Source organism: Pollicipes pollicipes, unplaced genomic scaffold, assembly GCF_011947565.3.
Source record: "Pollicipes pollicipes isolate AB1234 unplaced genomic scaffold, Ppol_2.1 Scaffold_691;HRSCAF=793_pilon_pilon_pilon, whole genome shotgun sequence".
Lineage (NCBI taxonomy): Eukaryota > Metazoa > Arthropoda > Thecostraca > Pollicipedomorpha > Pollicipedidae > Pollicipes > Pollicipes pollicipes.
The window spans coordinates 109,663-132,891 of NW_023596961.1; the positions used below are offsets into that span (position 1 = coordinate 109,663).

General features: G+C 59.9%; 2 protein-coding genes and 1 non-coding gene across 3 annotated transcripts in view; 1 reads left to right on the plus strand and 2 right to left on the minus strand.

Moving 5' to 3' along the window:
- The window catches only part of LOC119108860 (RNA/RNP complex-1-interacting phosphatase), a 55,341-nt gene extending 41,752 nt beyond the window's left edge, over window positions 1–13,589 (plus strand). The window contains exons 7-11 of the mRNA XM_037232402.1: window positions 4,085–4,131; window positions 10,499–10,603; window positions 11,296–11,375; window positions 13,013–13,046; window positions 13,576–13,589. Of these exons, the coding sequence (XP_037088297.1) occupies window positions 4,085–4,131; window positions 10,499–10,603; window positions 11,296–11,375; window positions 13,013–13,046; window positions 13,576–13,589 (280 nt within the window). The remainder of the gene's footprint in view (window positions 1–4,084; window positions 4,132–10,498; window positions 10,604–11,295; window positions 11,376–13,012; window positions 13,047–13,575) is intronic.
- A 1,382-nt stretch (window positions 13,590–14,971) lies between these two features.
- Window positions 14,972–23,229, minus strand: part of LOC119108861 (RNA/RNP complex-1-interacting phosphatase) — a 33,591-nt gene continuing 25,333 nt past the window's right edge. Inside the window, exons 6-7 of the mRNA XM_037232403.1 lie at window positions 16,084–16,096; window positions 14,972–15,027 (exon numbers count right to left, since the gene is read on the minus strand). Of these exons, the coding sequence (XP_037088298.1) occupies window positions 14,972–15,027; window positions 16,084–16,096 (69 nt within the window). The remainder of the gene's footprint in view (window positions 15,028–16,083; window positions 16,097–23,229) is intronic.
- On the minus strand, window positions 21,688–21,760 carry TRNAA-AGC (transfer RNA alanine (anticodon AGC)). The gene has a single exon. It is a non-coding gene; the product is annotated as a tRNA-Ala (tRNA).

Consider the following 23,229-nt stretch of genomic DNA (forward strand, 5'->3'; position numbering starts at 1 on the left):
ACTCGGCCGCTATCTAAGCACATCGGCGTGCATGGGCTGCAGGCTGTTTAAGACCGCTGCAAGTCGACACTTTCCAGGTGGTTGGCTCGGTGCAATCCAGACGGGACCGGTGTCCGGTGTTCTGATTAGCCGCGCGGCCCGTCGACGGGTGCGCTGAACCCTGCATCCCCCCAGTGCCGGTGCACGGCCGGGCTTCTGGGCGCGTCGCTCGGTGTCGAACGCGGCGCCAGGCCGGCCGCCACCGCCGCCGCCGCCCCGCGCCGCTGCACGGGCGGGGCGGCCGCTCGCCCGCCGCAGCGTCACGAGACCTCGTGCTGGCCACGGCCTGTGGCGATTCCGCGTATCTACCACGGTTTGCGCTGTGACGGGGACACGTGCCGACCGCGGAGCGCCGTGTAACGACACGCGTCGAACACGAGCCGCGTCGTAACAACACGGACCGCGGTGCGACATCGGCACGTGCCTTCAGCGGCCTCGGTCGCCGTCAGCGGTCTTCGGTCGCCTTCAGCGGTCTCGGTCGCCTTCAGCGGTCGGCGGTCATCGTAAGCGTTTGGCGGTCGCGCGTGCCCGTCCGGACACTCGTTGACCACCAGCTGCGGCGTAATGATGACGCGTGCCGACCACCGGCTGCGGTGTAACGACGACGACGGGCGGTGTGTATGCTGACCACACGGTGGTCACCGGCCGCTTTGTAGCATCACGTGCCGACCGTCGGCCCGACCAGCGCGCTGCGGTCAGGCAGGCCGCCGGCCAGGGAGGCGGCGGCGGCGGCGTGTGCACGCCCCCGCGCGGTGCAGAACCGTGGCCGCTCCGCCGCCCCGATCGGTCGGCCCGGCAGCGCAGCCGACCGTCGGCGCCGCCTCTAATCCCCATCCATTTAGCGGCGGGACGTGCGGCGATCGGTCGGCCACCGCCCGGCCACCGCCTGGCCGCCGCCCGGCGCGCCGCCGCGCCGCCGCGCCGCCGCGCCGCCGCGAACCCGATGGCCTAACCCGAACAGCCGCCGATCGCCCCGCTCGCCCGCCCGCCCGCTGCCGGCTCCGTGTCGCTACCCGCCCGCGCCGCTTGTGCAAGCCGCCCTGCCGGCCGTAAGAGCGTCGTCCGTCTTGCGTGAGAGCCTCATCGCTCATGCTGCGTTCTGTGGCGGCTGACGCGCCGCGCCGGACGACTTCAGTCGGCGCGGCGCGCCGTCGGCGGAAAATGCCCTGGTGTCGCGCGCCGGAATGCGGCCGGTGAGTATTGTGCTCCCGGCCGCCACGTGCGTAGACGCCCTGCCGGCCCAGGGCGGGGCGACCGACGCCCGAGGCGCCTGCGTGGCACGCGCTCCGGAATGAGGCGTGAATAGATCACAGGGGCGCCCATTTGACGTGACCCTGACATACAGAGAGGTAAATTAGGTCGGAGATAGCGGGCAGGTCCGAAAGCTGGATACCCGGCTTGATAAGCTGTTTTTTTTAATGTTTATTTCGAGGTGCAGTGAACAATAAAGCTGTGCGGACAGGATAGGACTGATAGTTGTCCTGGTATTCAACTTCGCGGAGGATCTGCTGATGTGGTGACAGCCTCCATTTGCCTTGTGTTCAACTTTGGGGTGTTGTTCATCTAAGATAGTGCTGGTAAAGCCCCGGCGGACGGGTGTTGCTCTCACCTTGTTGGGAGAAGGAGCTTTTGCTGCTTTGAAAAGTAAGCACGACGGAGTCCAGAGGCACAGGCAGGGACAGAGGCAGAGGCAGAGGCAGAGGCAGAGGCAGAGGCAGAGGCAGACCGGAAAGGCCGGATACCGGGGTACTCCCGGTCGCCATCATAGGCACTACAGCTTTTCACTGATGCTGAAAGGATGTTGAAGTTAGCCATTGTACAGTTCAAGATCATGCCTTGAGTCCGCGAGAAGTCGTTGCTGACAGATTCGGCGGGGCCCTGGAGGCTGCCCCGTCCGGCGAGTGCAGAGTCCGTGGCCCAGCCCATTCATGTGCTCGTGCCGGTGACTTGCACAAAGTGGCGGAAATTCCATGCACGAGGATTACCACCGGTGCGGTGTGCGTGACCTGCCGCTTCACTGTCGGTCCTTCCTGCTGACGGCGGGAGCGAGGCTGCCGTCCTCAGGTATAGACCGAGGCGGATGGAGGACGTGCGGAACATTCGTAACGCCTGTAACAAAATGATTTGCATGGTGTGCCGCTGATTGTTATGGCTTGCCAACAGCTCTCTGCATTGTGTAGTGTTTGAACCGGTAAACGGCCGTGCAGTGTATTGCAAAATCTCGCGGAAGGGCTGAGGCTGCGCTCAAATAGCGTCGACATCTCACGGTGATCTGTTGTTGAAGTGAGCGGGGATTCCGCAGCGCCCCGGCTGTCGCTCTGGGGGCTTGTGACGTCACACCAGCCCCCCTGTTGACATCTCACGGTGATCTGTTGTCGAAGTGAGCGGGGATTCCGTAGCGCCCTGGCTGTGGCTCTGGTGGCTTGTGACGTCACACCGGCCCCTCTGTTGACATCTCACGGTGATCTGTTGTTGAAGTGAGCGGGGATTCCGCAGCGCCCCGGCTGTGGCTCTGGTGGCTTGTGACGTCACACCAGCCCCTCTGTTGACATCTCACGGTGATCTGTTGTTGAAGTGAGCGGGGATTCCGTAGCGGCCCGGCTGTGGCTCTGGTGGCTTGTGACGTCACACCAGCCCCTCTGTTGACATCTCACGGTGATCTGTTGTTGAAGTGAGCGGGGATTCCGTAGCGGCCCGGCTGTGGCTCTGGTGGCTTGTGACGTCACACCAGCCCCTCTGTTGACATCTCACGGTGATCTGTTGTTGAAGTGAGCGGGGATTCCGTAGCGCCCCGGCTGTGGCTCTGGTGGCGTGTGACGTCACACCAGCCCCTCTGTTGGAAACTATGACGCACGCCTTCGGTCGCTGAGCGGTAAAGCCGGGTTTTGTTATGAGGCAATAAGCTCAGGCGTCATTGCGAAACCTATCGCCCACATGCCGTAGGGAAATTAACAGTGAAAATCTTGAAGAAGGTGATGCTGGAGATGGCATTCATCCCAGCCACCATGCTAGAACCAGTAGCAATAACCCCATTCATCATAATCGTGTGCATATGTACAGTGATCTAGCATGACGTTTGGAATAAGTTACCATTGGTTTTGTTCTTGAAAACGATTCATCATCTAGGTGCGTGCTTATCCTGTGACAATGGAGCAAAGCAGCATCCAGCTCGCAATCCTGGAATTTTGCTATCGAATAGCGGCAAATGCATTGCTGTTTGTATTGGTAATACGACGTGGAAATGCCTGTTAAAACTTAAAACTGGGTTGTTTTACTTTTGTCTTCACGCGATGTGAAGGTCCTCGGTTTTGTCTTCTTTAAAGCTATGTTTGATATGCTCGTAGATCCCTGGTGGCTCATGCTAATACTGTGACTTGTCCGCTCTCAGCCCGCAGCTGTTTTTCGAGGTATGCCTTCGGGCGAATAGTAAACACTTCTGATGACCTGGGTAGCCATACGTGCGTTGACGTGAAAGGCATTTGCTTTTGTTTAGCCGATACGTCCCTTCCTGTCGTTGAAGCAAGCAGCCGTTGCGACACAGGCTAAACAAGGGGCCACCTTGCCGACACGAGTGCTGAATAACGGGCCGGCTCTCTGACACTTGGAGTACGGACTTTCTGGCGCTGGTGCTCGGTGGAGGACTTTCCTTTCAGACACGGGGGCTGGACAGATGTGCACCGTTCCGACACGGGGGCTGGGCAGTGCGACGAGGACTGCTCTTACATGTGGATGGGTCAGAGTGGTCACCGTGACCGGAAAAGGTCGCCAGGCTTAATGGCAGCGCCGTGGATGATGCACGATGCACGATGCACGGCCCGTCCACTTTTAGCAGACGTTTAAAAATACCCAACGGCGACGCTTAAAAAGGATTTACTCCCAGATCGGGCGTGTTCCCGGCTCATGTGCTGACGCTGGTACGGCGTGAGCGGGTCCAGGTCCGGGTGCCGGACGGCGCGCCCGGCCTTCTCGCGGGGCGTTCCCCGGGCTCACGGACGTCAGCGGCGGCCGCCGAGCCCGACGATAACCGACGTCCGCCATCCGGCAGGTTCTTTGACGCCATGGACGCCTACCTGGCCGACAAGGACAAAAGCGGTAAGTGCGCGGTGTAATCCGCTGTTTACCCGCCGATCGGTCGGCGCCGTCTCGCGACGGGGCCGTGACGTCACGCCCACGTCACGGCCGCATTCTGGGCGTGCCTGCTGATTAGGTAATGAACAGCGCGGCAATCGGTGTGTGTGTGTGTGTGTGTGTGTGTGTGTGTGTGTGTGGGTGTGGCGTGGCGTGGGCGTGGGCGTGGGCGTGGGCGTGGGCGTGGGCGTGGGCGTGGGCGTGGGCGTGGGCGTGGGCGTGGCGTGGGCGTGGGCGTGGCGTGTGGGTGTGGGTGTGGGTGTGGGTGTGGGTGTGGGTGTGGGTGTGGGGTGTGGGTGTGGGTGTGGGTGTGGGTGTGGGTGTGGGTGTGGGTGTGGGTGTGGGTGTGGGTGTGGGTGTGGGTGTGGGTGTGGGTGGGGGTGTGGGTGTGGGTGTGGGTGTGGGTGTGGGTGTGGGTGTGGGTGTGGGGTGTGGGTGTGGGTGTGGGTGTGGGTGTGGGTGTGGGTGTGGGTGTGGGTGTGGGTGTGGGTGTGGGTGTGGGTGTGGGTGTGGGTGTGGGTGTGGGTGTGGGTGTGGGTGTGGGTGTGGGTGTGGGGTGTGGGGTGTGGGTGTGGGTGTGGGTGTGGGTGTGGGTGTGGGTGTGGGTGTGGGTGTGGGTGTGGGTGTGGGTGTGGGTGTGGGTGTGGGGGTGTGGGTGTGGGTGTGGGTGTGGGTGTGGGTGTGGGTGTGGGTGTGGGTGTGGGGTGTGGGTGTGGGTGTGGGTGTGGGTGTGGGTGTGGGTGTGGGTGTGGTGTGGGTGTGGGTGTGGGTGGTGGGTGTGGGTGTGGGTGGTGGGTGTGGGTGTGGGTGTGTGTGGGGTGTGGTGTGGTGTGGGGTGGGTGTGGGTGTGGGTGTGGGGTGTGGGTGTGGGTGTGGGTGTGGTGTGGGTGTGGTGTGGGTGTGGGTGTGGGTGTGGGTGTGTGGTGGGTGTGGGTGTGGGTGTGGGTGTGGGTGTGGGTGTGGGTGTGGGTGTGGTGTGGGTGTGGGTGTGGGTGTGGGTGGGGGTGTGGTGTGGGTGTGGGTGTGGGTGGGTGTGGGTGTGGGTGTGCGCGCGTGCGTGCGTGCGTGCGTGCGTGCGTGCGTGCGTACGTGTGCATGCGCGCGCGCGCGCGTTGGGTGGTGTGTGTGTGTGTGTGTGTGTGTGTGGTGGTGTGTGTGTGTGTGTGTGTGTGTGTGTGTGTGTGTGTGGTGGTGTGTGTTGGTGTGTGTGTGTTGGTGTGGGTGTGTGGGTGTGGGTGTGTGGGTGGGTGTGTGCGTGTGTGTATGTGCGTGCGTGCGTGCGTGCGTGAGTGCGTGCGTGCGTGCGTGCGTGCGTGCTGTGCCTGAGCCGTGCGCCCCGTGCCGTTGACAAGGTCCCCAGAGACGCACGGCTCAGGGCAGCGCCGCCGCTTGCCGGCGATGCGTCCGGGTCTCGCTCTCGGCGTATGTCTGAAAAACAGGAAGTGAAAAAGAAGGATTAAGAACGCTAGAAACTAAAGATTTCAATAGTGAACGTTCACGATCCAGCAAACTTTACAGTCATGTCGGATCATTTTCTGGTCAGGTGCGCATGACCTTCGGAACAAATGTTTGCAGGCATGTGCGAAATGACGAAGTGAATGTGCGATAGCTGCCAACCAGCGGTCATAGACGCACAACGAATAATTAATGAAAATCTACTGCCGCGCCTGAATGACTAGATTCGAATTTGTGAAAGGTGTCCACGGTACAGTACGGTACGGTAATGTTTGACATGTGTTTTTACAGTGAAAAGGCATGTTAATGGTCCTCATTTCTGATGCGCTATCTGCTGCCGTTTCCGTCTCATTGCCACATTACTATCCAGGTAGAGAACTTGTAATGAACAGCCTTGGGAAGACAAGGCTACATTTATATCAAATAAGTATAGAGAGAACGTATCCAGCATCCATACTGGGCTTTGCGGTAGGAAGAGCGTTCTTCAGCTTCGCCGTAGTGGACGAATGGACTGGTCTGCAGGATCGGATGTCCACGCATGACTCGTACGCATTCAGTGACGCAGCTGCTCGGCCTGCAGTTCTTTTGACAATGGCTGAGGTGTGTCCTCACCCCCCACATTAAGGCAAATGCGCGCCAGCGGCGGCATCAGGGCTAGCTGGCTGGAACGGCTGTCCAGGCTGGCCCTGGCGCCGCCGGCCCAGGCCGGGGCTGCTGTCCGGCAGCAGCATCAGGGCTAGTTGGGTGGGGTGGCTGTCCGGTCCCGCCCAGACCCGGGCTGCTGTCCGGCAGCAGCATCAGGGCTAATTAGCTGGAGCGGCTGTCCGGTCCCGCCCAGACCGGGGCTGCTGTCCAGCTGCAGCGTCAGGGCTAATTAGCTGGAACGGCTGTCCGGTCCCGCCCAGACCGGGGCTGCTGTCCGGCAACAGCATCAGGGCTAGTTGTCTGGAGCGGCTGTCCGGTCCCGCCCAGATCGGGGCTGCTGTCCGTCAGCAGCATCAGGACTAGTTGGCTGGAGTGGCTGTCCGGTCCCGCCCAGACCGGGACTGCTGTCCGGCAGCAGCATCAGGGCTAGTTGGCTGGGGTGGCTGTCCGGGCCGGCCCTGGCGCCGCCGACCCAGACCGGGGCTTATGCCCAGCCGGCATCGGAGCCGCGTTTTTCTCAATTTGTCGCGGGCATGATACAGCGGCGAAATTATACAGTGTCTGGATGTAATGGCCGCTGTCGGCGCCCCGTTTGGCGCGCCAATTACGCCGCGAGAGCGCCCAATTAGGTCATCAGGCGGCCGCGCGCGCTATGGAGCCCCCGCAAATGAGATCGTGCGCCCCGGCCGCTCTTATTAAGCTATCAGAATTGTTAATCACGCGACGTAAGGGGAGCCGCGAAGGGGTGGCGGCGCCGGCCTGGCCGGTGCCTGTCCGGGGGGCACACCGCGGGCGCTGGAGGGTGCTGACCGGCGCTACAGACGGTACCGGCCGCCTCGCCGTAGACGGCAGGGGCCCGGCCTGTGAACTAGGATGGCTTGTCCGGTGCGTTGTTTGCAGCAGTCGCTGGCCGCTGCTCTTCCACCGACGGTCATTGTCTGTCTGCGTTGTCCTGGTCTGCGGTCCCCGGTCCCCGTCCGCTCGGTCCCCGGTCTGCTGTCTTCGTCCGCTAGGTCCTCGGTCTGCGGTCCCCGTCGGCTCGGTCCCCGGTCTGCTGTCCTCGTCCGCTCGGTCTCCCGGTCTGCGGTCCTCGGTCCCCGTGCGCTCGGTCCCCGGTCCGCGGTCCCCGCCCGCTCTGTCTCCTGGTCTGCGGTCCTCGGTCCACGGTCCCCGCCCGCTCGGTCTCCTCGTCCGCAGTCCTCGGTCCCCGCCAGCTTGGTCCCCGGTCTGCCGTCCCCGCCCGCTCGGCCCCCAGCCTGCAGTTCCCGTCCGCTCGGTCTCCCTGTCTGCCACCCCCGGTCTGCGGTCCTCATCCGCCCGGTCCCCGTTCTGCAGTCCTCATCCGCTCGGTCCCCGCCCGCTCGATTCTCGGTCTGCGGTCCCCGGTCCGCTGTCCCGTCCGCTCGGTCCCCGGTCTGCGGTCCCCGTCTGCTCGGTCCCCGCCCGCTCGGTCTCCTGGTCCTCGGTCCCCGCTCGCTCGGTCTCCTGGTCTCCAGTCCTCGTCCGCTCGGTCCTCGGCCTGCGGACGAGGACTGGAGACTTCGTCCACTTGGCCCCCTGGTCCTTGGTCCCCGCTCGCTCGGTCTCCCGGTCCGCGGTCCTCGGTCCCCGTCCGTCCGGTCCCCGGTCTGCATGCCCCTTCCGCTCGGTCTCCTGGTCCACGGTCACCGCTCGCTCGGTCTCCAGGTCTGCGGTCCTCGGTCCCCGCCCGTCCGGTCCCCGGTCTGCAGGCCCCGTCCGCCCGGTCCCTGGTCCCCGGTCATCGGTGCTGTTGGGTCGCTCCGCCGGCGGCCGGCGAGTCGGCAGTCCACAATGGCTCGTAAACGGTGGCGGCCCGGCCGGCGGCGCTGTTCCGCTCCCCGTTCGGAATACCATCGGCGCGTTGATCGGCCCTTGGCGACCGGATGGCCGGCGACCACCCTGCGGTCCGGCTCTGCTGCAGCCTGCCCCGCCCCCGGCCGACCGCACCCGCCTGCTCACTGTTCCCCACCCGCCTGACTGGCTGTTCCCCGCCCGCCTGACTGGCTGTTCCCCGCCCGCCTGACTGTCCGCCGCCTGGCTGACTGACTGCTCCCCGCCCGCCTGACTGTCCGCTGCCCGGCTGGCCGACTGCTCCCCGCCCGCCTGACTGTCCGCCGCCTGGCTGACTGACTGCTTCCCGCCTGCCTGACTGTCCGCCGCCGGCTGGTTGACTGTTCCTCGCCCGGCTGGCTGACGGTCCCGCCCGGCTAGTTGACGGCTCCCGCCCGGCTGGCTGCTGGCCGCTCGGTCTCCCTCCCCCCCCCCCCCCGCCCCCCGCCGAGGCTGCTGCAGCGCGCCCGGTCACTCGGCCCGGTCGTCTGAGCTCAGTGCCTTGTGCGCCCCGACGGGTCGGGACTGGCTGTGATGCTTGCACATCGGGTCAAACTGCCTCGTTGTCAGCTGGCTTTGTTGTCGTGTACGCATCTCATCTTTTACACCCTTACCACCTGATACCCCCCGTAAACGAGCGCATGCATTTGGTTATATCTTTCCTGGCCGGCGCAGCAGGCTTGCCAAATAGTCACATTCACAGCAGAGCGTGGGGTGTGGTGAGAGTGGGCAGGGGGAGTGGTGGAGGGGTCGAGAACACGCTGGCCGTGTCACGTGCCGCCGGTGACAGCTACTGAAGAGGAGGAGCGGTGAGGGGCGAAGTGAGGTCATGGGGAATACATCGTCATAGATAGATCCGGCTCCAGTCAGCTGATAGGCAAACCTTGTGCAACAGTGTCGTCAGGTAGCTTATTTGAATGGCGTAGAGCTGTCTGGTGACGTGAGCTTGTCGAAGTACCCGAGTGAACTATTACCTTAGTCAAAAATGAACAGACGACTGCTATTGTCGCGTTGTGAACCCAATGCACCACCCGGCAAGTCGAAGCCAACGGAATGGCAAAGGACACGGCTGTTCAGTTAACGGGATGGTTAAGGGATGTCAAAGCCGACGGAGTGGTGAAGGACTCAGCTGTTCAGTGGTATAGCCCTGTCCATTCCACACGGATGCACGGGCGTGTGGAGCAGACTGGACGGCTGCACGTGTGGAGCAGACAGGACGGCTGCACGGCTGTGAGCGGACAGGACGGCTGCACGGCTGTGTGGAGCGGACAGGACGGCTGCACGGGCGTGTGGAGCGGACAGGACGGCTGCACGGGCGTGTGGAGCGGACAGGACGGCTGCACGGCTGTGTGGAGCGGACAGGACGGCTGCACGGGCGTGTGGAGCGGACAGGACGGCTGCACGGGCGTGTGGAGCGGACAGGACGGCTGCACGGCTGTGTGGAGCGGACAGGACGGCTGCACGGCTGTGTGGAGCAGACAGGACGGCTGCACGGGCGTGTGGAGCGGACACGACGGCTGCACGGCTGTGTGGAGCGGACAGGACAGCTGCACGGCTGTGTGGAGCAGACAGGACGGCTGCACGGCTGTGTGGAGCGGACAGGACGGCTGCACGGCTGTGTGGAGCAGACTGGACGGCTGCACGGCTGTGTGGAGCGGAGCACATCTCCGGGAGTGCGCTCCGCCGACTTCGAGTATCAGTAAACGTGACCAGCCACGAAAAGGAGAGAGAAGGAAATGCCATTCGCAGTGCTCAGCTTAGTTCTCCTTTTTCATACGTGTCCTGTTGTCCCGTCCTGTTGTCCTGTCCTGTTGTCATGTCCTGTCGCAGTTTTTGTCGTGTTGCCTCTTCTATATGCAACGCACATGTGCATGGGCAGAGCGATGCATTTGATGCATCGTTTCTTTAAGCAGGTCTTATATCAAGTCAGTTTGGCTTGTGTTGGGTGTGTGGGTAGGACCAATATCCCTCTCTGTGGTGGGGTATCAGAAGTAAGCGGTAAAAGCTCTCGCGACCATTAACACCGGAACTTTTCACGCCGCTGGTCCCGAATGGCACGGGTCAAATATTTATGTAGCGGAAGAGCTCTCAACCTGTGTCCTCTGAGCCCGAGTCAAATGCGTTGCAATGTGTCCGATCGCTGCCCATCACAGGTGAGCGTCGCACAGCGCTGTGTCTCCCGATATGAGGCGGCGGCGCGGGGCGTGACCGCCGCCTCGCTGAGGTCTAGTCGGTCAGTGGGTCGTGCAACGCCAGCCGGAGCGCGAGGGAGCCGTGCGCGTCGCGCGGCGCTCAGGGTCCGACCGCCGCCTGGACCGCAGCCCGCTGCGCCGCCGATGATCGCCCTGCTGCCCCCCGGCTAACGCGTCTCGCCCGCCAGGCGTGGTGGGCGTCCACTGCACGCACGGCGTCAACCGCACCGGCTACATGGTCTGCCGCTACCTGATCTCCCGGCTGGGCTTCACACCGGACGCTGCCATCGCCGGTCAGTGGCGTGGAGCGGGGAGCGCCAGCGGGCGGGGAGGTGCCGCCGGTGGCTGGCGGCCCTGTGCGGATGGCAGGCGTCCGCCCACGGGCGATATGTCGCCGCCGCACGACTGGCCATGTCAGGGGTGGATGATGGCACGAGGCAGCTCAGCTGCCGCTCGTGTGCTGGGTTGTTGATGAGCGCGACCGATTTATTGATAGCTTGATTAGCCCGGGAGCCGTTGGCGATGTCCTCAGCCTCAAATATTCTCACTCTCCGTCTGCAGTGGAACTGAGCTTTTCGTCGTCGCCTTCCCCCCCCCCCCCCCTCGGGTCTCTACCTGGCCGCTGAGTCGGAGGATTCGTCGCGTGCCGACTCGGTGCGAAGCCCCGGACGCCGAGTGACAGGTCGACGGTGCCGTCCGCTCCGCCGTCTGAGCCGGCGGTGCCGTCCTCTCCACCGTCTGAGCCGGCAGTGCCGTCCTCTCCGCCGTCTGAGCCGGCGGTGCCGTCCTCTCCGCCGTCCTCTCCGCCGTCTGAGCCGGTGGTACCGTCCTCACCGCCGTCCGGGCTAGCGGTGCCGTCCTCTCCGCCATCTTAGTCGGTGGTGCCGTCCTCTCCGCCGTCCGGGCCGGCTGTGTTGTCCTCCCTGTCGTCTTCTCCGCCGTCCGGGCCCCGCTCTGAACGGTAACCTGGCCCATGTCGTTCCAGCATTCAACAAGGCGCGCGGCCACAACGTAGAGCGGGCCAACTACCTGGACGACCTGAAGGCGGCCGCCTGGCCAAATGTGGTGAGCGCGAGACGGCCGGCCCGTCCCTCCTCCGGCAATGTTCGCACGGGCCGCCGATCTGTATGCCCTCCAGGTACCAGAAAGGCGTCTAAGAAATACATAAGTGACCCAGCCCAGACCAGAAACCCACAAAAAGTGTCATGTAAAGTAAAGTGAAGAGTGATGTCTTTACGAGGGTTATGGCATATTTGTGCTGACCCCAAAGCCCGAAAGAGCTTTGGGGCCAGCACAAATATACTAGCCCTAATCTGTAATGCTTCTTAAGTGGCTGCCGCCACTGGTGCGTAGTGAACCGCCAAAGATGGCTGATTTGGCCGTTGATGCTTTGGGTGGTTTCGGTGATTTCGATTCTCCTTGCAGGTATGCAGCGATGACTTTGTTTTGTTTGATGCTTTGGGATGTTTCAGTAATTTCGATTCCTGCTGGAGGTATGTAGTGATGACTATGCTAAATAAAGCCAAGACACCAGTGTTGCGTGTGTGTGAGCACGCGCCCGGGTGGCCGGTTGAACGCGGCACGTTCTTGTTGGGGTCCATTTGGACGCATTGATATCTAAAAATAAAAAGAACTAGAGACATCAAATTCACAGAGTGGGATGACCTGTATGCTAACTCACTTGCGTCAGAATTGGAGGTTCCTAGGCCTTCGCGTCAAAGAAGGTGCAACAAGGTCAAACTCAATATTGGTTTCCAAAATGCCCAAGACCTACTCATGCAAGCGCCTTGAACCTAGATGCCTGCCTTAAGCAAAAGTTTACTGGTGTTCATTTCAGGTGAGTCATCTTGCTTTACCTGTAGAAGGGCATTGCTGCCAAAAACCTAAGATATTTTTTATTGCAACGATCGTCAAGGATTATGCTAGGTGGTTCGTTCCTAGCAAACAAAAGATTGACCTGGGTCATTTTAGGTAAGTAACCTGTTCTAAACATTTTAGAAGGTCAAGGAAGATGACAGTTGCCATCCCCGTTATGCAGAAATTTGAAATGAGGGTCAGAAATTACCAGATAAGGCAAGCCCTACAGTAGCAAAGCAGTTAGGTTTTTATCCCGATTTGTCCTTTATCCTTGACGCAAGGTCGCTGGAATTCGTCGTAATTGTAAATGTCATTAGTTTGTTGTCAAAGAACCTATACGTACGATTTCATCTAGCACTCTGTCGTCGCATCAGATCAAACGATTCCCCAAGAATTGCCTTCGCTCATAGCCACGACCTGAATTTGACCTGTCGTAGGTCAGCGGCCTTACAAGGTCCACCTGTTTCCATAAAATATTCGCTATTTAATTGCCTACATGTTTGCAATGTTTGATGCGGCTGCGCCACGCCGTTCGGATGTTATTCTTGGAAAACCTTCGGAGGGGTCAAATTGACCATCCACCCCACCCAAACGTGTGTGGAAGTCTGAACACTGCACTGTACGGTCAGGCACGTGCTGTGGCTTGCTGCATGCACGCTTAGGTTGTTGCAATTCCACTCAAGTTGTTTCTCTAATGGCTAACGTCACACTAAATGGTCCCCAAATGAGTAGGTGGGCTCGCACTGCTGGCTACGCGTACCCACGACCATCGCCCACCCTTGTGCTGGCGTGGCGGCCGGTCCGCCCACCAGTGTTAGATGGCCGCTGAGCGCCGCCCTTTGCAGCCGGACGCGGAGCCGGAGCCGGAGGCCGAGCCGGAGCCGGCGTGTCGCGACCAGCGGCGCCCGAGCGAGCGGCGCCTGGAGCAGCAGCGGCGGCAACGGCGCCGCGCCGCCTGCCCGTACGACCGTCCGCCGCAGCCGCCGCTGCCGCCGCCGCCGCCGCTGCCACCGCCGCCACCGCCACCGGGCGCCTGGTGGCCGGGCCCGCGGATGTGGCGGCCGCCGCCCCCGCACCCATTCTGGCGGCCGCCGTGGCTCGGGCCGACCCGTCCGGCCGGCGGCGACGGCTGGCGACCCGAGCCGTCGCCGCCGACGACCGACAGGCCGCCGCTGCCGCCGGCCGACGCGCGCCGGCCAGACGACTGGCGGCTGGAGCACATGCGACGTGCGGCCGAGCGGCAGGCGGCCGAGCGGCGGGGCGACCATCGGCGGGCGGCCGATCAGGGCTGGTGCTGGCGCAGATGATGGCGGCTCCAGCCGCCCTGCCGGCCGGCCTCACGGGTTATACATGGCGTCTGGCGCCGGTGGCCGGGCGGCACGGCGCCTGATTCACGCGTCGCCGTCAGTTGATCGCTGTTAAGTGTGCACACGAAATACATGGTTAAGCGGCTGGTCTATCTCTTTCTGGGGGCGGCGGATGTATGTCGGAACGGTTTGTTGACGTGGTGTAGGTGGTAGATTCCCGTCTGATTTAGGACGGCATTCCCAGACTGCGTGCGGCCACGTTTAGACGTTCGGCGGCTGCACGATATCAGCGCCACTCAGCGGCGCATCGGATCGCGCGGAGGTCTGTTGTGCTATCTTGATTGACGAGCTCGTGTGTTGTAATCGTGGTAACGTCGCCTCACCCAGGATTCCTTTCTGCGTCTCCATTGACTTGTTCTGTTGACCTGAGATAAAATTTTCGCGTCAGCGTGCATTCTCGCCGTGTTATTAACAGACCAAAGTGGTCCTCTCCAGCTCGCTTTGAACAGCTGAGTGCGACCGTTAACCCGCTCTGAGCCTGGCTGCGCGGGACGTTCGGTCGCGGTGCGCCCCCGGCGGGGCGACCGTTGCGCCGCGTCTCCTCGCCTTTTGGCCGCCCCGCCCGTCACTCCGGAGAGCACCGCCGCCGGGGGTCTGCCGGCCAGCCGGCGGCGCCGCCCGGCCGGCCGGTGTCCCCGCAGCGCGCGTGCAGCCCCGCCCGGCCGCGGCGGCGCCGCGCCGCCGACAGCCGCTGAGATACGGCGGCGGCCGCGCCGGCCCAAGGGAGGCGCCGGCCCGCGCATCACTAATGATCCCTAACGACGCCAATGAGCGCCAAAAAATCGGCGCGCGCTAGGCGGACGCCGCGGTCGGACGGCGATGCGTGAGCGCCGCTCACCCGGCCGCGCGCCGACCGCCTCCCCTCCTAATGAAGGCGGAGCTCTGGCGGTCCGGCGCGGCGTCTCCCTGCCGTGCGGCCGGCGGCCGGCTCGCTGAATGCTAATGATTTAGAAGTGATTTGCAGCGACGTGGGATGGCCTGGCCGGCCGACCGCTGCCGTGGTCGGACGGGTGCCGCACATTTTCCAGCCGATTGCATGCCGATCGCTGATTTGTCACGGCGGGAGCCGCCGGCGCGCCGCGACCCCGGGGACGGGGAGCGGCGGGACCCGGTGGTGGAGGAGCAAGCCACGGAACCGGTGGCGGAGGCGGGAGCCGCCGGCGTGCCGCGACCCCGTGGACGGGGAGCGGCGGGACCCGGTGGTGGAGGAAGAAGCCACGGAACCGGTGGCGGAGGCGGGAGCCGCCGGCGCGCCGCGACCCCGGGGACGGGGAGCGGCGGGACGCGGTGGTGGAGGAGGAAGCCACGGAACCGGTGGCGGAGGCGGGAGCCGCCGGCGCGCCGCGACCCCGTGGACGGGGAGCGGCGGGACCCGGTGGTGGTGGAGGAAGCCACGGAACCGGTGGCGGAGGCGGGAGTGCTGGTGACAAAATGGTGTTACGGCTCGGTGGCGAATGTGGTGATGCCGATGGCGCAGAAGAAAGCAGAGACCTCTGGCAGAGCAAGGTGCGCTGGGACACCGCAGGGTGGGGCCTCGACCAGCGGCGACCACTCAGACGGGACCACCTGGCCGGAGCCGAGTCTGCCTCCAGGAGGCGCTCGTCATCGGCAGCGAGTGAGGACGGCTGTCGGGAAGGTTGTTCGCGTGCCGCCGGCGTTGGAGATGCACGTCCAAGGGCGCCCGTAAACGTCCACTGAGCCTGATGTCAGGGTCGATAGTGAAGACGAAAATAGACACCGCTGCCTCGTGGCCCCCCGTTCGGGCTGTGCATCCGTTGACAGTGTCGTACCACTGCCAGATGGTCGGTGCGTCCCCGTCCAGACGGGTTGAGCCCGCGGTGACCTGCCGACCCACGGGACGATCACGACCTACCCCCGCGAGCGACCTCCGGCCTCGGGGCGGGCCTGTCCCTGTATCGGAGTCGGTCTTTAGCCAGCGAAGATGGTGAGTGGCAACCTCGTTAGGTTGCGGTCGTGTCGGTGCTGCTCGGGTCACACAGGCTCTGCTTGTTGGGGTCCAACAAATGCCGGAATGGCCACAGTGATACCACTGTCTCCCATTGTTGGTGATTTTACATTACCTTATTTCATTCAGGAACGGTGCAAGATGTTGTGTCTCCTGAAATCGTACTATGCTTTCTCAACGCTCGTAGATCGCATACTGATGACCCGAAAGCCCTTCAAACGTGTGGAGAAAGTACCAACCATGGTAATGACTCGACAGCGGCGTGAATAGATGCGTGATTAGCAGCTCGTCTCATGTGCGCCGTTTGTCACCAGCGATGTTCATCGTCACTCTCCTGTTTAGGGGGGGGGGGGGGGGGGACTGGGTGGCACTGGGCTGCGACGGAAACAGTGAACACCTGTGGCGCTGGCACGTCCGCTGCTGCCCACACCAGTCCCTGCAGCAGACCAAGCGCGCTTTATTCAGATGATGAGATTCGGGGTTTCAAATCGTATGCATGGTTTACGACATGTTGAAGTTTGGAAAAAGCGTGAAGCGTTTTCATGTTTTAACCGAAAAACTCGCACCAGATGGTATAACTCACCTTGCTTTGGATGCTGCAATGTTGGGTAAAAACGTGCGTCAGAGAATCAGTGCGATACCACTGATGTGCGTGCTCTGCGCCGCGACTTGGCCGGACCAGACCTGCTAACTTGCATAAGAGGAATCGAGCTTCGATGGTACGGTTGCTTAATGTCGATCCACCGCACACGGGGGCGTAACATGGGTGCTGCTCCGTTGCAAAGATGGCATTCCAAATGCATTACCTTGCGCAACCCCGAACCATTAAACATGCTCAGTCTGAGAAACCATGACATCCCGTGTCACATGTCCCAACATCCTATACAGGACAGTCTCAAACATGGCAACCCGATTATGGGATTCCGACCACTCATGCGCATGCCACGTACAAGATGTCACGGCTTTTTGCTCAACCGTCTACGAAATGCTAGTTGACATGAGAGTTTCTCGGAAAAGCAGCCGTTGCACTCGCCGTTGCGAAAACACACCAGTGAGGATTAGCCATAGAGGGTTCGGTATACTTTGAGCACTGTACTACCAATAAGAATGCTTGTTACGCGGCGCAGTATGAAGCTGCTGGCAGGGTACATAGGGCGCAGCGGTGACACTTCGAAAGGCTGCAGGTACATGCAGCTCGGCATACACAGCTGCAAAGGTTCACACCCACTCGGGGGAGGGGACTATCTGCATTGACTCGCGGACACAGGGATCGGAATGCTAGCTCTTTCGCCCTTATCGCATTCCTTCCAACAATTACATGATATCGGGAGCGAACAAGCACATGTGCTCTGTGGGGGAGATGTCTCACGTTTCCGGCGTAGAGACCATGATGCCCATTGTTACGACTTTTGATGAGCACATGCTTGCCACGCACTACTTGAGATCCGTCTTGCCGACTCGCGAACTTTGCCCGACGCACAAACTGTCTCCTGACTGCCTTCCTTTCTTCCTTTTTATTAATACCCGACGATGCGTCAAAACCAGGAAGGTTTGTTAATGCGCAGAAGTGTGGTTTCTTTGTCGCACCTGCGCTTGCCTTGCTCGCTTCGGATTTTCAGATTACCTAACGCCGCATCGCTATTTCGTGTGGTAGTTGTAGTGGTACGCTGTTCTCTTTGTCGTGTGACCTAACGTGACACGGTGTGGATTAACAAGGCATGCAGCTAACTGAGTCTACTCCGGTACCAAATTAACGTGTGTAGCGCACCTTACGTACAGCCTGATGTAAAGGCTTTGGCCATCAACTAATTTTGCAGTAGTATCCAGATTGACTCGATTGGACACTAACGGAAAACTGCAATCCTGGAGACTTCCGGCCTGGTTGAGGCTGCGACACTGGAGATCCCCGGCCTGGTTTGGGCTGCGATGCTGGAGACCTCCGGCCTCGTTTGGGGCTGCGATGCTGGAGACCTCCGGCTAGGTTTTGGGCTGCGATTGCTGGGGACCTCCGGCCTGGTTTGGGTCGAATGGCAAGGCGTCACTATGCCGCAGCACGGCTTCTCAGCTTTCGTCTCATCGTCCCAGCCACGCATGGCCGACCGCTGCCCGCGTGCTCAGATCCGTCAATGGCCTCCCTCCACCGTGCGTCACCAGACGCGCGCTGCGTTTGGACCACTACTGCACGCGAGCGCACGGCGCGCCGAAAGGGCAGCCACCTCCCCTCCGCACCGTCCGCTCGGGCCACAGACTCTGCATCGCCTTCCGAGCCGTTCACAGGGGACGGGACCCGCGCGGGTGCACGCGCTCAGAGCCCGGCCGGCACGCTGCCGCGCCGCCGCCTGGCAACCCTGTCGTCTGGTTCGCAGTAATCGCCGCCGCACTTGTCGCCCTGCAGAGCGAGGGTGGCTGACGCCGGCGCCGTACCGCCGTACCGGGAACGGCGCCACTACTCCGGATCGCCAAGCGCCAAGATTGCCGCCAGCGAAGGCAGGACACTTCGCCTGCACTGCGGGTCTGAAGTGCCTGCTGATGCCATGTGGGTGACTCGGCTGGTTTCCTTCATCGGCTATCGTTTGTTTTGATCGGTGATGTGGTGTAGTTCTACGGAATGTTTGGGCCGAGATGTTTGCATGAGAACATTGTTCCGAGCAATGATTTCAGTGATGCAATGTATCCTGAAACACTTCAACGTCATTGACTCTCGATGCCTTGTTTTATTTACTCATTGAGTGATAGCCGCCAACTAGACGGCATGCTTCCTCTGTACCATCTTCTCATTTCGTATGCGTGATGTTATGCACGGGGCAGTGGCTGCCAGATTAAGGCGATTTGATTTCATTTTTAAAAGAGCACGTCAGTTCCTGGATGTTATAGTGGGTGCAACACAAAGCTTCCCAATATAATGTAAACCGATGCATGCAAGAACACGAACCAACCAGCACACCCAGTTGTTATCTAATGCATCCAGGCAACACCCGTTCTTCCTCTTAACCTGTAGCGCTTTCTCGATCGCGGGCCGCCACCCGCTGCTTGCGGGGGCCGCTCCGCCGGCTCGTTGGCATCGCTCAGGGAGGGAGCGACGGCCCCGCACCCGTGTCTCGGCTATCACGCCCCGGCCCAGCGCCCCGGCCGACCATATCACATATCATGCATGCCCTCGACGGGGGTCGGGCACTTCCTCCATTCCAGCGACGCCGCCCGCCGCCGCCGCCCTCCCCCGCTGCCGACTGATGCATGGCGTATAATATCACAGGCCGCACCAGCTAATTATGCGAATCATACTCCATAAATACTGTCCAACACCCGGTAAAAACGACCGGGCGGCGCGCGCCGCCCCGTCCCCTGTGGTCCGCGCCGTGATAAAGACGCCGGCCGGCGCGACTGTCGCCGGGGCGCCGCGTTGGTCGCCGGGCGGCGTGCGTTGGTCGCCGGTGCGTCGCGTCGGCCCGCGGCGCGGGTCGGCGCGCGCGCGCACGTCGATCGGTCACCGGCCCGGTGCCGGGCTGCCGGCCCGTCATGTCGGCGGCCGCCAGCCATGAATATTTCCACGCCGCTTTATTCAAATATTATTCCACTTTAAAGATAAATGAGTTTGCCGGCCGAGCGGGCCGCCGGCTGGCGCGGCGCGGCGCCGGCTGGTCTGGACAGTGGCCGCATCGCGCCCGGGCCCGCCTAATTAAACAAAGGTGCATGCAAAGCTAGAGGGCGCGTCTCGCGCCGCCGGCTGCGCCTCTGCCGGCTGTCCGGGCGCGGGAGGGACGCAGGCTCTGCCCTGTCTCCGGACTGTGCGGAGACAGCGCAGAGCTGTGCTCTCGTCTCAGCTGCGCCGCGCTGCCCGCTCGTCCCTGGGAGGGTCGGCGCGAGGTCTTCAAACGCTCGGGCCGCGGAAGGAGACGGTCCTCTGGTGAGATAACGGAATCAGGCCTTGAGCTGGGATGAGAATGGAGCCGCTGTCGTCAGGGCGATTGCAAGAAGCGACGGCTCACGTTGCTGTGCGAGCATTTGGGATCACCAGGGCAGGATCAGACCAATGTGCAGTGTAAAACAGAGAAGGCATTCAACGCGACTTTTGCAACAAAGGATATAGTGGAGCAGAGACACTTGCCATTTGCTATTCTCATTCCGTTATCATCGGTGCTGATGGTGCACGGCGACAGGCATTGGGTCCCTCATTGGCACGTGCCATAACGACAGACTCGCTTAGATTATGCCATGGAATAATCACAAACGGCACGGGTAATCGATCGACACGTCAGCGTCTGCCAACCGCTGTCGTTTGGTGTTTGTAAACTGGAATTGGTGTAGGACGTGTGTCAGAGGAAAAGCATGTCGGCTGGCTGGCACCAGCGCGGCTGATTAATTATGAGCGGCGAGGAATGAGACGACGGGAACGTTACGGACTAACTGCAACACGAGCAGTTTGCGGATTACGGTGCGAAATGCCTCAGGGGTCGTATGAATATGATTCACGTGATTCGTCTTTGAATTTGATTCATTCCTGAATGTGTTCTCCATGCGAGCCGTATGCTGGGTGGTCCCACAAACTCGGAGCGATCAATGCGATCCAATTAATAAATCTATCACTTAGCTCATTTCTATGTAGTGTAATCTAGGAGCGCTTTTTAGTGCAAACTAGCATAATGTCAAGCACCATGTGGCATGGGAAGGCAGCTATCCGTACCCATTTTAAGACGACCATTTCACTGAGCACTGATGATTTAACTTTGCTGCGCTGTTTCGTTAATTTTGCATGGCTTGTGCGGACGATGGTATGCGCATGCAAGTGTGCGTATGGCTGCATGTGCGAGCGGGCGGATTTTGTATTAACTATTTATTCACTGGTTTAAAAGATGCCTCCCATCGTGCTGCTTTTGCAGGAGTGATGAAATCCACCCGGCGGTCAATAAAACCATTATTGGCGCCTGGGATGTCCAGCCGTATATTTGAACGAGTGTCATCGCAGCAGTTCTCCGACTAGGGCATAAATAATCGCTTCCCTGTGCGTTTTGCAGAGGTGATAAAATGCCCCTCAGGCATGCAAAGTAAACTACCACTAGCTGTTTGATGCTCAAGCCATAGCTAAGCCGTCGACAATAGCACGATACGTGCTTGTACCTTGGGATGGTCAGCATTGAGGTTGTACCGTTATCTAATCCAGTGCCCAAAATGTGCACTCCTGTGTGATTCCGCGCTGCTGGAAAAGATTTATTTCGCCAGGCCGCCGACTTTACAACGCCTGCGATAGGTACGCCCAGTCATCATGCAGCCAGCGCCTCGTGGTTCGCTGTTAGTATGTCTGACAGCAGATAATCGTCTGCGTCATGACATATCTTCATTTTCCTAAACATCACCACTTCTCCTGCTCTTTGGTTTCATTGCGTCACAGCAGTCAAACGTGTTGCATCTTAAAATGATAGCCACTATTATGCTCATTTACTGTTTTTACCATGTTTTAAATCAACCATTATGCCACATAACTACACTGCAGAAGGGGCAGTGAGAGTTGTAGTTGAAAGGAAAAATTTGTTATCATTCGGTTCCAAAGCCTGAACAAATCACTGATCCTCCGACCTTACGGCGGCTGATGGCACGAGATGACGTCCTCCGATAATGAAATCGTGGGCAATGTTCATGCCGAGGCCCGGACGTGACCGAGCCTGAGTCCTCACTGAGGCTGCTATATCATGCATTTTTAATTTGCGTCCAGGCTTCTAGCACCAAAATAAGCTCCAGACAGAAGCCGGTTGCGCAGCCCATTTCCATCCGCTTCCACTTTAGCGTCCGTTCGGCGTCTGTTCAGCGTCCGTTCGTCGCGCTGCTTGCCTGCAGTGCACATCGGTGACCACCCTATCGGTGCTGTTATGCCAGCGTCTCCCCGGGCGACTTTAACAATCCAGTGCTGTGTTGCACCTAGGGCCGTGTTCTGGCGGCCGTGCCCCCTCCACCCAGCCCGGCGCCAACCACCGGGTCGGCTCCGTCTGCAGTGCGGGTACGCCCCGGTCGGCGGCTGGCGACGCCTGCACAGGGTTGCAGGCGCACGCCACGGCCCGCGGGTGGAATCGCCTTTCACTGCGAGAGACGACAAGGTACCGTGGTGTCCTGAAGTCGTGAAGGTGAAAAGCGAGGATTTGAATCTGTTTTGAAGTCATATACTGCCGAGTGGTGTGTAACAATCGAAACGAAAGCTTGGAGCTGCGGGGTATCGATCCCCGTACCTCTCACATGCTAAGCGAGCGCTCTACCACTTGAGCTACAGCCCCGTGCGCACCCGAGCGGTTCTGTGGTTGCTAGAATGGAAGGTGGGGTTTTTGTAGCTGGGCATGGATTAGACTACCTAGAAGAACCTTTGGTTAAACGCGGGCACCGTTGGTAGACGGACAAAGGTGTGCACATCAGGTATACGTAAGGTAGATATGGGTAGACAAACACATACATGTCGATGTTCACAAACACCAATTTTCTTACGCGCTAATGTACGTGCCGCAGTTATCGTACCTTCGATGTACGTAAGCGTTCATGTCCGTAAACATTAATGTACGTAACCTAATTGTTCCTTTCGAAAAGTCTGGCAGGCGTTAATGTTCTTATACGCTAATGCACATAACGCTAATATACGTACCGCTATCGCAGATGTTCGCAAGAGCAAATGTCCGCTAGCGCAAGTGTTCGTACCGCTATTGTTCATCGGCAGTAATGTACATGTCGCAGTACGAAGAGCCACAAATGTTCGTTAACGCTGATGATCAAATAGTGTACAGTCGTAGACGTAAATGCAATGTGCATGCAGAGGGACAGACTGACGCATGCTTTTAAGTCAGCTGCTCACATTTCACGGAATCATCGCCAGGCCAAGCTAGCCTTACACACTCGCGAGGCATATGACCCGACGCAACTCTGTGCATAGACAATGGAATAACCAGAATATCCAGAGGCGCATCCAGGATTTCCTTGAGGGGTGGGCTCGGAGCTCAGTGAATGTGTACCATGTCGATTTTTTACATTTCTGTTGGGAGGCGTCTGTGGCGAAAAACCAAGAATCCGGCCTTAAGGGATCCGGGCCCTGGGACCCGGACCCCTTGGATGCGCTTCTGATTATAATGTCATGTATGCGTCATGTCGCGCTGACACCACCTTGGCATACGCTGTGAGTAGGTATATGCTACACGCCGAATAACGTTTTCATGTACATATATCGGGGGAACGAGCATGTGCGATACGAACATTTCCCTTTACGAAAAACTGCGATACTCTGCGATTACAAGCGTATTCGATTATGAACATGCGCAGTGCAACAATTTGCAGCACGACCATTTGCGTACACATGCATTAAAGTTTACGAACATTGCGTAACAAATATTTGCATGCGAGCAATTGCGTACGTACATTTGCGATACGTACATTTGTCTTTCGTACACTTGTATAAAATCGGCCGCTAATTGCTCGAAAACGTGTTAGGGCCTATGTTTGCCTTTTGACTAGTGAACGACAAACAAATGAAGGACTGTCTTATGTACAGTTGTGAACTTGCTAGGCTAGCCCCAGTTTGAATGTTAGTATATCGGTTACGATTTGGCCCAATGCCGATCAAACGACCAAAGTTATATTTTTTGAGACTCGTGAATATGCAACCACTGATCCCAACTTAATGCTGGTTCAGCTATTGGTGCCAATTATAATTTTCTAACTTTTACCTTGGCTATTTTGTCAGGCATTTGGGCGCTGCAATCAT